Source organism: Vulpes vulpes, chromosome X (genome assembly GCF_048418805.1).
Source record: "Vulpes vulpes isolate BD-2025 chromosome X, VulVul3, whole genome shotgun sequence".
Classification (NCBI taxonomy): Eukaryota; Metazoa; Chordata; class Mammalia; order Carnivora; family Canidae; genus Vulpes; species Vulpes vulpes.
Genome location: NC_132796.1, coordinates 77,452,669 through 77,467,517, shown reverse-complemented (window position 1 = coordinate 77,467,517; position 14,849 = coordinate 77,452,669). Strand labels below are relative to the sequence as shown.

Genomic DNA, 14,849 nt, shown 5'->3' with positions numbered 1-14,849 from the left:
TGAGTAATATTCCATTATATTTATAATATATATAGCACATCCTCTTTATCCATTCATCAGTTGATGGACATTTGGTCTCTCTCCACAGTTTGGCTATTGTTGATAATGCTGGTAAACATTGGGGTGCATGTACACCTTCGAATCTGTATTTTTGTATCCTTTGGGTAAATACCTAGTAAGAAATGGGCAGAAGACATGAATAGACACTTGTCTAAAGAAGACATTCAGATGGCTGACAGACACATGAAAAGATGCTCAACATCACTCATCATCAGGGAAATACAAATCAAAACCACAATGAGATACCACCTCACATCTGTCAGAATGACTGAAATAAAGAACACACACACAAAAAAAACCGGTATTGGCGAGGATGTGGAGAAAGGGAGAACTCTCTTCCACTGTTGATGGGAATACAAACTGTTGCAGCCATTCTGGAGAACAGTATGGAGTTTTCTCAAAAATCTGAAAATAGATCTACCCTATGATCAAACAATTATACTACTGGGTATTTACCCAAAGGCTACATTGACACATTTTTAAATGTTGAGTCAGCCTTTTTTTTAAGATTTTATTTATTTATTCATGAGAGACAGAGAGAGAGAAGAGAGAGAGAGAGGCAGAGACACAGGCAGAGGGAGAAGCAGGCTCCCCACAAGGAGCCTAATGTGGGACTTGATCCCAGATCCCGGGATCAGGACCTGAGCCGAAGGCAGACGCCCTGAGCCATCCTGGCGTCCCAATGTTGAGTCAGCCTTAAATTTGTGGAATAACTTCTACTTCATCATGGTTTATGGTTTCTTTTGTACAATGTTGGATGGTTTGCTAGAATTTTATGGATGATTTTTACATGAGAGATTTTAAATGTTCATGAGAGATATTGGTCTGTAGTTTTCTCTTTTTGTATACTATCATTTCATGATTTGTTAGTAGGGTAATGCTGGCCTCTTTTTAGAAGAGTGTGAAGAATTGTATTGATTCTTCTCTAAGTATTTGGTAGAATTCTCCAGTGAAACCACATGGGCCTGGATATTTCTTTTTTTGGGCAGGGGAGCTTTTTAATTACAAATTAAATTTCTATAATGCTTCCAGGACTATTCAGATTATCTTGGTTGAATTTCATAATTTGTGGTTTTCTAGGAGTTGGTACAATTCTGCTAAGTTACTGAATTTATGAGCATAAAGTTGTTCTTAGGATTTCCTTTTGACACTTTTAATGGCTGCAGGACCTGTGGTGATCTTCCATGTTTCATTCCTTATATTGATGATTTGCGTTTTCTCTATTTTTTTCTGTCTTGGTAGAGGTTAATCAATTTTACTGATTTTTTTTCTCCAAAGAATCAGCTTTTTGTTTCATTGATTTTTCTCTATAGTGTTCCTGTTTTCAATTTCATTGATAACCAGTCTCATTATTTCCTTCCTTCTGCTTGCTTTCAGTTCATTTTGCTTGTCTTCTATTTTCTTAAGGTAGGAACTTAGATTATTGATTTGAGACCTCTCCTTGTCTCTAATACTGTTCTCTTTTAAGACCTTTTTGAAAATCAGCAGTTTTTAAACCTCAGTTGTCATCTTTAACCATCAATTTTACTAATGGTTCTTTTACTTTCCATTTTAAAGCTCTATGTTAACAAACATATGCACATAGTTACCCCAAAGTCACCTCAAATTAAACTTGTGTAAAACTAAACGCATTATCTTCACTCTCTCCTGAGCTTCCCAGATCAGTACAACTATTCTTTTTCTCAGCTATAGTTGCTATTATTTACTCAGGGACTTAAGGTAGACTATTTCTATTTCTTCAGTAAATGATGATGATGATACTTCTTAATAGCTCCTGATTCTTTTCTTTTCAGTAGATTCCTATCACTGCCTTATTTCAGGTCTTCTTTATCTCTTACCTTGGAAGTAGAGTATAATGCTTTTTAATACGGTCTATGAGAAATATCAGCTCCCCTATCCACACCCCATTTCCCACCTACTAGAAACAATTACTTTGAATTATTTCAGCTGGTTTTTAAAAAATATTTCTATATCTCTAAATACCATGTATACTGCTACTTTTTGGTTTTTCCATTTTAGGCCTTCTGTACTGGCTTCTCCAAACGGGAAATAAGGATTTAATTCTTTTATATTACCCTCATTTTGTGTGTGTGTGTGTGTGTGTGTGTGTGTCTGTACATGCAATACATAAGTATGTATGTATAATGTACTACCATACTGCTCCCTAATATATATACATATTACATATAGAGAAGTATATAAATACATGTGTGTAAGCACACTTTTCTGTCATCTTACCAAGATAGCCATGTCATCAATTACACATAGAACAATATTTATTGTTTGAGTTATGATTGCATAAATGTTACAGTCCAGCTGTTAGCATATTATATTATGTCTTCTTTCTTTTTTAAAAAAGATTTATTTATTTTAGAGAGAGAGAGAGCAAGAGAGAGCAGGGAGAGGGGCAGAGAGAATCTCCAGCAGACTGCCTGCTGAGTATGGAGCCTGATGTGGGGCTCAATCCCAGGACCCTGAGATCATGACCTGAGCCAAGATCAAGAGCTAGACCCTTAACCAACTGAGCCACCCAGGCATCCCCTGTCTTATTTCTTTTACAAGTTTTTGTTTTCCTTTGAATTGTATTTCATCATTTGCTAAATTATCTACATTCTTACCAGTAGTTCATTCTCTGATTCCATGCTTTTTCTTTAAATCTGTAAATTTCACCTTCTTGGATTCCTTTCTCCCAGAGCCTTCTGATTTCTAATCTATTATCTGGCATTGTTGCTCTCTTGGTTTACTACTCAGCTAGGTTCTTCCCTCTAAAGCAATCTTGTATTCCATCTATTTCTTTTTTTGTTGACTCTCATGGCTCTTATACTTCCTGTTTTATGGCTTATTCCCTTGTTTTAATATAACATGTATTCCATCAGCTTCCTAAGAGAGTGCATGGGAAGTAAGTTTTTTGAGATGTTGCATGTCTGAAAAGGTCCTTTTTTATTCAAGGATAATAATATATAGTGTTGTATTAATTCTAGGTGTACAATATAATGATTCCATAATTCTATACATTTCTAAGTGCTCATCAACATAAGTATCCCCTTTGTCTATTTCACCCATTCCCCTGGCAATCCACCTTCCTTCTGGCAACCACCTGTTTGTTCTCTGTAGTTGAGTCTTGTTTTTTGTTTGTCTCTTGTTTTGTTTCTTAAATCCCACATACTGAGTGAAATCATACAGGATTTGTCTTCTCTGACTGACTGATTTCACTTAGCATATACTCTCTACGATCATCCATGTTGTCACAGATGGCAAGATTTCATTCTTTTTTATGGCTGAGTAATATTCCATAGTATATATACACCATATTTTCTTTATCCATTCATCTATCAATGGATACTAGGGTTGTTTCCACAACTGATTGGCTATTGTAAACAATGCTACAATAAACATAATGATGCATGTATCCTTTCAAATTACTGTTTTTATTTTTTTTGAGAATAGGTCTTTATTCTACCCTCACAATTGATATAATTGGCTATCAAAATCTAGCTTGAAAATAATTTTCTTTTAAACATTTGACAGTGTTGTTCATTGTCTTCTAGATTTGAGGTCCATTCTGACTCCTGAACCTTTATCTGACCCCATCCTTCTCATGTTGTTTTTTTTTTTTTTTTTTTGTATGGAAGTTTTGGAGATCTTCCCCACAATGCTGAAATTTCAGATGATGTGCCTCTGTGTAGGTTTGTTTAATTCATCCATTGAGAGGGTATTCACTGAGCTTTTCCAATCAAGAAACTAGTTTCTATCAGTTTGGGGGAATTAGGTTTCTGTTGTATTTTTGTTAAACTTTCTCAAATAAGTACTCAGCTTTTTATTCTAGTCTTTATATTGATCTTTGCATCTGTCATAATTTTTGGTTTGTAAGAGCTTTTTCTATTGTTTTATGATTTGTGTATATGTGTTTTAAATAGCATCCATTTCTTATTTCATGGATTTAGTATCCTCTCTCTGACATTATTAATGATTTTTTAAAATATTTTATTTTTCCTGGGATGCCTGGGTGGCTCAGTTGGTGAAGCATCTGCCTTTGGCTTGAGTCATGGTCTCAGGGTCCTGGGATTGAGCCCCACGTTGGGCTCCCTGCTCAGTGGGGAGTTTGCTTCTCTTTCTCCCTCTGCCACTCCCCGCTGCTCATGCTCGCACACACACACTCTCTCTCTCTCTCAAATAAATAAATAAAATCTTTGAAAAATGTTTTATTCTTCCTGGATTGTTTCTTCCAGCTTTGTGTATCTTTCTGTTTTGTTTAGGTCAGTTACTTATTTATTTATAACATTGGGGCTTTTCTAATTGGCTGAAGAAAATTAAGGTATATTGTTTCATGTTTTTAGTTTTTCTCTTGTAAAGTTTGTTTTTAAATCTTTCACACCAGCTATTGCCTGTTGATGAAGTAAGCATTAATGAACACATTAATAATAATAAAACAAATGACCAACTGCACATTAATAGAAAAAACTAGATTATCATGCTTACTTTGACAGCTTATTTTTACTACAGAATGTTGCTGTTTTATATGGTAAAATTAGTGGTATTTTGTGTTGCTCTGCCCCTGAGCAGATTGAGGACCACCAAGTTAAATTAAATCATTAGAAAGGGACAGAAATGTGAATATAATGTGTACTAATTTGCATATAGACAGCAAAGACCTCTACCGAAATCTATACCCTCAATTTAATGACCACCTTGTATAGCATTTTTAAGCTATAATGAGTAAAAAGCAGTTCTCACTTCTCTTCAACAAAACATAAATGTCAAGTAGACAGTTGTTTACCAGAAAACTAGAGAGAGCAAATCAAGAACAGTTTTGTCCACTGTTTTCATAGTTTCTAAACAGATAGATGATTTTTCCTGCATATTCTAATACTTAAAGCTATTAAATAAAATTGGCGTTTTATAAATCTTGTGTTGAAATCCAAATGTAAGTTATTATGTTCCTGGGACATTTTGACCTCAGATTAATGATGCATGGTTTCTCCTCCTGTAGGCATGCTGCAAAGGAAAGTAGAAGAGGTAACACAGGTTTTCGAGGATCATCGTCGCGCGGAGCAGGAAAACCACATCAGGATTGCCTTTGATTGAATGACCATATCTTCAGCATCTTGTTCTGGGATTATACATTACCTAAAAATTGTGATGATGTGAAATAGAGTAGTATTCACAATTATTACTTAATTTTGGTTGCAATAGAGTGTACATGTGGTTGGTTTGGGTTTTTTTTTCATTTATATATTGTGCTTTTGAGAATTATACTGTAGTTTGGCTCTTAATATTAGCAAATCAGAACTATATTAGCCCTCTTGTCTCTAGGCAGCAACCTAATAGATGTTGACTCTGTGTGTGTAATTTGTATCTTAAACTCTCCTAGATTCCATATTCTACCAGCAGCACACATTGTCCTTCTTGCTCTGACCAGATCATCAAGAAATGTTGGCCAAGAAACAGATGCCAACCAGTCTTTACTGGGTGCCTGTTAACTTTCAACATATAGTGCAAGATACTGTGGTCTTTTTCCTCAAAGGAACTTACTGTCTAGTTTGGGATATAGTTAGTGCCTGTCTGTATGATAACAATATAGAAAATACAAAGGAGTGTGTTATAAATTACAGAAAGTATTCTATAGAAATTTGGAGAAGAAGAAATGTTAGGGTGGATTTCAGTCTTGAATTAGGTTATTTTTAAAAGGGTACGGTTCAGGCAATTCATTTATTTTTGATGTACAAATAACCTATTTTATTTGGTTTTAGCCTATGATTTAGTTGTTGGTTTTTGTGTATTTTGTTTTTTCAAGAAAAAGCCTTGTTCTTAGCTTGGGAACAGTCTGATCTCTTGTGTTGCATGTTTTACCTAAGTCATAAATAAAGGTGATATTCTAAAAAATAAAAGTGTAACATGAAAGCAAACTTCCTTAAAAGTATTTGAGTGACTAGATCTTAGTTGCCTATAAATACTGAGCTAAATTTCTGTAATACTGACTGTACATGACTATCCTGAGGGGAAATACTACAGGAAGGAAATATTTTTGAAATGAGCATCAGTGATTTTTACCACCTTATAGGTAAACATCAGAACTTACGTGGCCTTTCCATTCCTACCCATACTTCTCAAAGTAACAGGTTTATCAGGTAAGCTTTTGTTACCACTCAAAACTTTAGAATATGAAAATAATCCAGAAACCATTTAATTTTGTGGATGATTTCTACAGGTAAAGAGCTTTTGACTAAGATTTTGAGTCACCTCTAATTTTTGAGCCCAGTGTTGTTTCTGTTACACCCTAGATAAAGACATTTTCCGTATTGTTTTTGTACATTTAATTCTTATAAAGTAGTTGGTTTATGAATTAAGTTCTACATTCAGTACAATGTACATAGTATATCAGAGGAAACACTGGATTTAGTCTTGTCCCTACTTAATTGGACGAATAATTTCATTTTGGGCATTATCTTTTATCTATCCCATAAAAGTGTTTAACCATATTAATAAGGTTTTCCCAAGTAAAAGAAACTAGTTTTCATTTCTCTGAAGTTTTGTGATTCCTTTATGTCCTTTCCCTAATGGTATGTGTTTACTCTAAAGTTCCTCAGTAAAACAAGAGGCTAAAGCACTCCTATTGAATTTTCACTGGGAGTTCGAGGGTTTTTTCCCAGGACATAGAAGAAGCCAGTGGATGGAGAATGGCTTCCAGATCAATACAGTTAACAATGTAAAATGTATTGGCAGATCTCTGTACTGTCTGGAATCTGGAGCCTGGGACTAATTCATCTCTAAGTTTGCTTCTGACTCTGGGTCTAATCGGTGTCTAAAAGACATGACATTGTTGAACAAATATTAATTAAAAGATTACAAATAACCCATTTTCAGGCAACATTTTTGTTAGGTACTGGAGTCTTGAGCCTCTCCTAACCATTGTTAAAGATCAGCTAAAATATTAGCTTGAAGGAAGAGTTCTTAAATCTGCCATGTTCTTAAATTTGACACTTTTTCAGTGCTTATCTACTTTTCTTTGTCCTTTGAAAAAGATGCTATATTTATTTTCTCTATAACAGCATTTATGCTATCTCATTTGGGGAATTTGAAAGACACGCACAGTTGATTACTCTTAATATTGGATGAGTGATGCCATCCCTCTTCTAGAGAAGATTTTTGGTTTTAGCATCTTCTTCCAAATCTGGAAATTATAATTGCTTCATAATGTATTCATCAGAAGTGTTCTGTGAACAAAACATCTAAAAAGGACAAACACTGAAAATATGTCTATGTTAAGGAAGAACTTCTGGCTTAATTAAACGAACCTTATTAAATTGTCAGAAAGACAAATGAGGCATATTTTTCAATTTGTCATAAATTCTTCTGGGGCGAAATTACCTCATGGTAAGATCTCTGAGCCCCCATGAATAACATCTAGAACTCTCAAATCTTTTTATAAACTGTCTCAAATCTTTTAGACACTGTGTCCCTTTTAAAGCAGGGAAAAGCATACTGTGGGAAATGGAATAGCTATTATTCCACAGTTAATAAGTTTGGCAAAGCCAGAAATAGCCTGTTTTTCCTTCTAGTGCAATTTTCTGAATGTTTGTCCCTTGGTACCTACCACTAGGACTGGCTACAGTTATACACAGGTAAAGAGAGAACTTCCTTGTGACCTTGTTTTTGAGTTGCAATTCCACCCTACTTGTCTTTCTAGCCATTTATTCTCCACTTATCCCACCTAGTGGATTCATAATGTAGTGAGTATCACTTCTGTACCAATAGGATGTATGTATTATTAGAAGTTGTATACATTTCTGGTATGATGGTCAGTGTTCCACCCTTTGGCACTTTCCCAGGAGGCAAACTCACCAGCAACTTCGGCAAATTTTTCTATCTATGTATTGATCGATGTGTCAATTGGACAGTTTGGTTGAGCAGCAGAATCCAGCCCTACCACCATATAGTATTTACCTGGGACAGATTTTGGTATGACCTACGCTTAGTCCATGCTTAACATTCTGTCTATGCTCTGTGCCACAGCCACAAAATAGTGCATGTTATATCAGCATTCATTCACCTGCTTACCTCAAGGTCTTCCAGTAGCTGTTCTTTGGTCTTATCCTCTAACTTAAGCATGGAAGTACAGAAAGTTTGAATAAGTCCTACCGGATAACAATATTCATTCATAGATGACCACCTATCAAATGACTTTAAAACCATCTTTTTATAGAGCACTTTATAGTCATCCTATTTCAAGGTAATATCCCAATTTTCCAGATGAGGAAACTGGCCTAGGCCAGTTAAAGAAACTGATTGACATTCACATAGACTTGTAACTTGCCAAAACAAAAATTGAAGTCCGTACTACTTACTATGTTGTATTGTCTCTAACTCTGGGAACTGAGAAATCCACACAGTGTGCCCCCCCCACCGCCAAACACATGATCTTTTTCTTTTTTGATTCTTTGTGGTATAGGAAGGGTTCTCTTTAATAAAAAAAAATTATTATTGACTAGGTAACCTAATCATGTGGTTCAAAATTCAAAAGGTACAAAAAGTGAAGATTCCCCCCACTCTTGCTAAACATCCAGCTCCCCTACATGGAAGCATTCACTTCTCACTGGTTTATACATGTTTTTCCAGAGATATTTGATGCATGCACAAGCAAATACATAGGTATACCCCCTCCTTTTACTCAAATGGAAGCATACTGTAGATACTGTTCTCTACCTTGCTATTGTACTAAATATAGTTTATATTGTTCAGTAGCAGTCCATAGAAAATTTTGTCATCTTTGGGACTGCTGCATAGTTTTCCATTGAATGGACTTACTACATTTGTGGGTATTTAAGTTGTGTATATGCACACATACATACATACACATACTTGAGGATACATAGTATTAAGGATACTATTCACAGAGATTGAATTTCTGCTCTAAAAGGAATGAGTATTTATGGTTTTAATTGTATCCTCACATTACCTTTCATGGAGGTGGTACCAATTTATGTTCCTACGAGCAGTGTAATTAGAGTGCTTATTTTCCCACAATCTCAATAAAAATAATGTGTCCTCAAACTTATATATCTTTACTGATCTTGTAGGTGAAAATGTTATTTTAGTGTACTTTTTAAAAATAAACTTTTTAGAACAGTTTTAGATATACAGAAAAGTTGAACAGCACTGAGTTCTGTATATCTCCACTCCGGTAACCTTTAGTGTTAACATCTTACATAACTCGTATATTTGTCACATCTAACAAATCTTATTATTAACTAAAGTGCATAGTTCATTTATATTTTTTGTTTTTACGTAGGGCCCTTTTTCTGTTCCAGAGTCCCATGAAGGATACCACATTACATTTAGTCATTATGTCTCTTGGTTCCTTTGGCTGACAGATTCTCAGACTTTCCACATTTTTGATGACCTGGACAGTTTTGAGGAGTACAAGTCATGTATTTTATAGTCAGTGTACTTCAAAATTTCCATCACACTTAAAAGTGAGATTAGACATCTTTCCTTTCATATACTTAGGGACATTTATACTTCCATCTCTGGGAACTCAGAGCCCATGCTCTTAACCACTATGCTATACCTCTCTCTTGATTCAATGTAATTATGAACAAAAACATTTCATACAGACTTCTGAATCTCAGGATAAGAAATACAATGCTTCATAAGCTTCTATTACAGATAGAGGAGAACCGTTAATGCAGGTTATGTGGTCAAACTTGTGTCTGATCACTCGCTACGCTGCAGAGGATGGATCAGGAGCCCAGTGGGAAACAGCAGCCTGGAAAAGAGTCCTTGAAAATAGAAGCGGGGTTGATAGGCATATGTTGGATGAAAAGAGGAGCCAGGATTCGGCGATATTGAATGACACAGTCAAGTCTCAGGTGACTCCTAGCTTTATAAGCTGGATATATTGGGTGTTGCCATTAACCCGCAGGTGAAATATTTGAACAAATTAAAAACATACCCGTTACTCTGTAGGTACTCTCTTTCCGGTTTTTAAGCTCTGCGCGACTACAATTCCCAGAGCCCCGCACTCCACCATAATCCCCTTAGAGTCGGCCGCGCAGAGTTCTGGGACTTGAAGTCCGCGGCCTTTTCACCCAAGTTAGAGATAGGGGCCTGTGGAAACATGAAGAGGTAAGGGCTTGTCTGAGAGCAGGCGGCGAAGGGAGCTCTCTTCTACCTTTTAACTTTGAAAATGGCTTTTATGACTTTGTGTTTGGGCTATGTCACGTTCTCGGAATGCGTATTCGTGTGAGCGGGAAGACAAAGGAGGAGGGAGGAGGGGAGACGGGCTAGACAGGCCTACGGGGCGAAGTTCAGGAAGGGCCGCTGCCGCTGGTTCCCATAGGAATGCCTTGCCTGCACCGGCATCTAGGCCACGGCGCCGGCTCCAGGAGCTGCACCGAGGCCTTGGCTTCTTACAGCTTCAGACGGACTCACCCAGGTAAAAGGGTTTTGGCCGACTAATGCCCAGCGCGAGGAACACCCAGGCCAGCTCCTCCTCGTCCCGCCCTACCTCCACCTCATCCTCCGAAAGGGGCACAGGGTGGGCGCCTTTCTTTTTCTTCTTCAGTATTTGTGTACTAAGGAAAGCTTCCTCGGGCCCCGCGAGCAGGTAGAGCTTTCAGGTCTTAACCTAAGCTACTGATAGTTTGTTTCTAAAAATTTAGAAGGTACGAAACCGGCTGTACGTATCATAGGAAAAGAAAAGCACTGCTGTAAGCAGTTCCCCCTACTGGTTCTGCAGGAAATGGCAGCTTTAACTTGGCCGGTCTTTGTAGAAAGCCTGAGCTTCTAAGTTGTTGACAGTACACAATGGCTTTTTAAAGGATCCTCATTAAATTAGTTTTGGATTCCCTACAAAGTAGACTAATCACTCCGGAAGAGGGCGGTGCGTGTCAGGTTCTGATGTTATGCTCTCCTGTACAGTCAGTTTCTGCATTTTTTGAAAAACCGTTTCTGATTTTCCCTGCCTCAAAATGACTTTTAAAAAAATGCTCATTATTATATATTTCAAAATAATGTATATATACAGTTTAAAGATAAGAATAAACTCATACCCACTACAGGCTTTAGAAACAGAACATTAGCAGTGTCGTAGAAGTCCCCTGTGTGCCCTTCCCTGATTGCGTCTCCTCCCTCCTTTATCCCTGAAGGGACCATGGTCCAGAATTTGGTGTTAATCATTCCCTTGCTTTTTTTTTTTAAAATAGTTTCACCACAGATGAATTTATCCCTAAGCAAAATGTTGCTAGTTTTAGCCATTTTTTAACTCTATATGAATGGACACATATTGTAGACTTTTTCTATCACTTGCCTTTTTGTTTCACTCAGCTTTTCTTTTTGAAATTAGTGTGTACTGATGTAGTTAGCTATGGTTTTTCACTTCAAAGCCACATTAAACTTAGCAAGAACGTTCAGAATTTTATTTTTTAAATATTTTTAAAGATTCTGTTCATTCATGAGAGAGAGAGAGAGAGAGAGAGAGAGAGAGGCAGAGACATGAGCAGAGGGAGAAGCAGGCTCCTCACGGGGAGCTGGATGCGGGGCTCAATCCCAGGACCCCAGGATCATGACCTGAGCCAAAGGCAGAGATTCAACTGCTGAGCCACCCAGGCATCCCAAAAACGTTCAGAATTTTAAATAATAAATACAAACTGAGATACTTAAAAGGAAGTTTTGAAAAACACTGGGCCTAAGGATATTTTAAAATCTAAAATAGATCTCAGTCTTTCTAGATCATGAAAATCTTGCTTATAATTATGAGAGAGATATCATAACCCAAATATCAAAGGATTATCATATAAAGAAGGTATTTCATATTTATTTTTCTCATGGAATTAATTCATTTTGTTCTTGTCTATTATCACCTATTGTTGCATGCTCTACGGGTCCTGCTATTTACACTCTAAGAGTTTTCAGTTATTTAGGGTTGGCCAGCTAATAGCATTCCTAGATTTCTACAGAGTAGTGCCTTTGCTATAAAGTGTTATGACCCCTTTGTGTTTCCTTCTATACTCTCTTCTTTGAGTATCTCCTCCTCTTTCACAGCTCCACATCCTGCCAATACAGATGACTCGAGATTTTCATGTTCAGCTTCAGACTCTCATCTATACAATTCTCCCATCTCTCGCTTTCCTATTAGCCAATATCACTTATTCTGTCACCTCAGACTCAATATGTCTTTGAAGTATTCCTGCTACTTCAAGCTAGTGTTTCAGTTGTAAAAGGTAGTAGTAAATAGCCACTCAACATGGCTAAGACAATACTGAATTTCCCATTTCTAAATCATTTATTCCATCTGGATCTTTGTCTTTCCTTCATTGGTACTATTGTTCTCATAGTCACACAGCTTAAAATTTAAGGCTTATCTTTGATTTCTTCCTTACCCCTACCTACAAAAGTCCTCACTCATCTAACTCTTCCTTTCTGTTTCCACTGGTACCACTCCAGTTTGAACTTTCATTGTATTATTCTCAATAAATTTAAAGAGTTTCCAAACTTGTGCTTCTGGTTTCTTTCCTGTGAATCCACAAACCATTTTATAACCACATCCATTTTCCTAAATCATCATTTCTACTATGTCACTTAACTGCCTAATAAGTTGCTTTTCTAATACCCATACATGAAGGCCCAGGCCCCTTAGTTGAAGTATTTAAGTCCATTCATAATCTTTGTCTAATTACCCCCTCCAAGATTATCTCCTAGTGCTCTCCTATGTGAATGCCAACTAAAGTGAGCTTATTATCCCCAGAACATATTTCTGTCTCTTCATACTCATTCTCCCCGTTCTTTTCCTTCATCATCCCTAGTCCTTCAAATGCCGGTTTAGTAATTACCTTTCCAAAGTCTTCATTTACCACTCTAGCTCTCAATTATCTCTTTCTTCTCTCTCTCCCTCTCTCCCCTTCCTTCCCCGCCCCCCCAGAGGCACACAACACAACACCACATACACACATACCCTAAATAAATTGCAAGCTTCTTGAGGACTATGTCTTGAATGTCTTTGACTCCATCAGTACCTAGCACAGTGCTTTATGTGTAAGTATTTAGTAAATGTTTATGGAATGAATGATAAAGGCCAACAAATAGAAAAGTGTCTTCGAACAAATGGAGTCACTACTGGTAGATAATATAAAGAGTATGTTTTGAGATTGACTGTCTCTTCTACTTTCTGTATATATTCTTATATCTGCTCCAGGGTAAACAGCTGTGTGAAGAGTGGTGAGCATGTCCTGGAGGAGTTGGAAACAGAAGGGGAGAGGCAGCTGAAAAGCCTCCTTCAGCATCAACTTGATACCTCTGTCTCCATTGAGGAGTAGGTATTGATTTTGCAAACAGGTAGAATATCATAGACCCTCACCTCCAGGTGGCCAACCCCTCGTAAAGCCTGGATGGAACACTCCTCTCCCACTCCCTTTTCCTTGGCCCACTTCTACTTATTAAGCAACATTTTGCTTCTGTGTCTCTTCCCCTGGGAAGTCTCCTATATCCCACCAGGTCTGGGCTAAGTACCTTTCTTATGTCTTCCCTTAACATATGTAGCACTTGTAACTCAATATGACCATTGTTTTGTTTACTTGCTTCTCTTCCACTCTTCTTCCACGCAAGCAGAAACCATTTTTATCTTCTTTAATGTTAAATCCTCAGTACCCAGCACAGTATCTGGTGCATAGTAGATATTCAGTAAATAAATATTTGATTCAGTCCTTTATTGGCCCTGGGTGAGGGGACTATTGATGGAGTTCCATGTCATTGCAGAGGTGCTTCAGCCTAGAAATTGATCATGAGAGAGAAATTGCCAGTGAGTTTCACTGTGCCTCTTTTAATGGTGAGCCTCCCATTTCTGTAAATTGTGTAACCTGAAGATATTCTTACTTTCTTCCTGCTTGTTTTGCAGATGTGTGTCTAAGAAAGAGAGCTTTGCTCCTGGTACTATGTACAAGCCCTTTGGGAAGGAAGCAGCTGGAACTATGACTTTGTCCCAGTTCCAGACACTGCATCAGAAGGACCAGGAAACTGCTTCTCTTAGGGAACTAGGGCTCAATGAAACAGAAATCTTGATCTGGAAGAGCCACGTTTCAGGTGAAAAGGTGAGTGGGGCCATTTTTTTTTTCTGAAGAATAAAGAATGAGATCGCTTCCTTTGACACTGAGAACCTTTCCGTTTTTCATTCTTACAAAATTGAGCTTTGGTATCTGAATCTTCTTTGGTTTCTGTGATAGGGACCTTGGTCAAGAGACGCTCTTCCTTGACTTTTTAGCTAACATATCTATGAATGGTCTCTTTGGGCCTTTCATCATCTTTTTTCTTGTCTGAGGCATTAGATCATCACTTTCAGGGTGTGTCCTCTATGATCCATGTTCTCCATTTCTTTGGTTTCAGAGGACAAGACTGAGGGCAACCCCAGAAGCAATACAGAACCGTCTTCAAGATATTGAAGAAAGGATCTCAGAGCGTCAGCGCATCCTTTGCCTGCCACAGAGATTTGCCAAGAGCAAGCAGTTGACCCGACGAGAAATGGAAATAGAAAAGTCTTTATTTCAGGGAGCTGATAGGCACTCCTTCCTCAAGGCTCTTTATTACCAAGGTATGTGATCACCACTGACTCTGATGTGCTCTTCACTGTGAGAGAGCAATTTAACAGCAAGGCATTAAATAATGAAGAGTTAGTAAAGGGAGTAGGGGAAAGACAAACAATCACTCTCCTTGAGGAATGTATATAGCCCCATGACAGAGACGAATACGTACACAACAGTTGTGATGCCACATGGAAATCACTGTTACAGAGATATGAA

The 14,849-nt window shown here is 37.4% G+C and overlaps 2 protein-coding genes across 9 annotated transcripts in view; both read left to right on the top strand.

The window, feature by feature from the left end:
- NUP62CL (nucleoporin 62 C-terminal like) overlaps positions 1–5,948 on the top strand; it is a 72,202-nt gene extending 66,254 nt beyond the window's left edge. For all 4 annotated transcript variants that reach the window (XM_072744896.1, XM_026014903.2, XM_026014901.2 and 1 more), the window contains one exon: positions 5,051–5,948. In XM_072744896.1, coding sequence (XP_072600997.1) covers positions 5,051–5,071 — 21 coding nt within the window. In that variant the 3' untranslated portion in view covers positions 5,072–5,948. The remainder of the gene's footprint in view (positions 1–5,050) is intronic.
- Positions 5,949–10,116: 4,168 nt separating this feature from the next.
- The window catches only part of RBM41 (RNA binding motif protein 41), a 52,423-nt gene continuing 47,690 nt past the window's right edge, over positions 10,117–14,849 (top strand). For 2 of the 5 annotated variants that reach the window (XM_026014887.2, XM_072744758.1), the window contains exons 1-4: positions 10,117–10,185; positions 13,253–13,369; positions 13,952–14,144; positions 14,437–14,641. In XM_026014887.2, coding sequence (XP_025870672.1) covers positions 10,178–10,185; positions 13,253–13,369; positions 13,952–14,144; positions 14,437–14,641 — 523 coding nt within the window. In that variant the 5' untranslated portion in view covers positions 10,117–10,177. Of the gene's footprint in view, positions 10,598–13,252; positions 13,370–13,951; positions 14,145–14,436; positions 14,642–14,849 lie in introns of all 5 variants that reach the window. The other 3 variants (XM_026014886.2, XM_072744759.1, XM_026014888.2) reach the window with 3 other exon arrangements.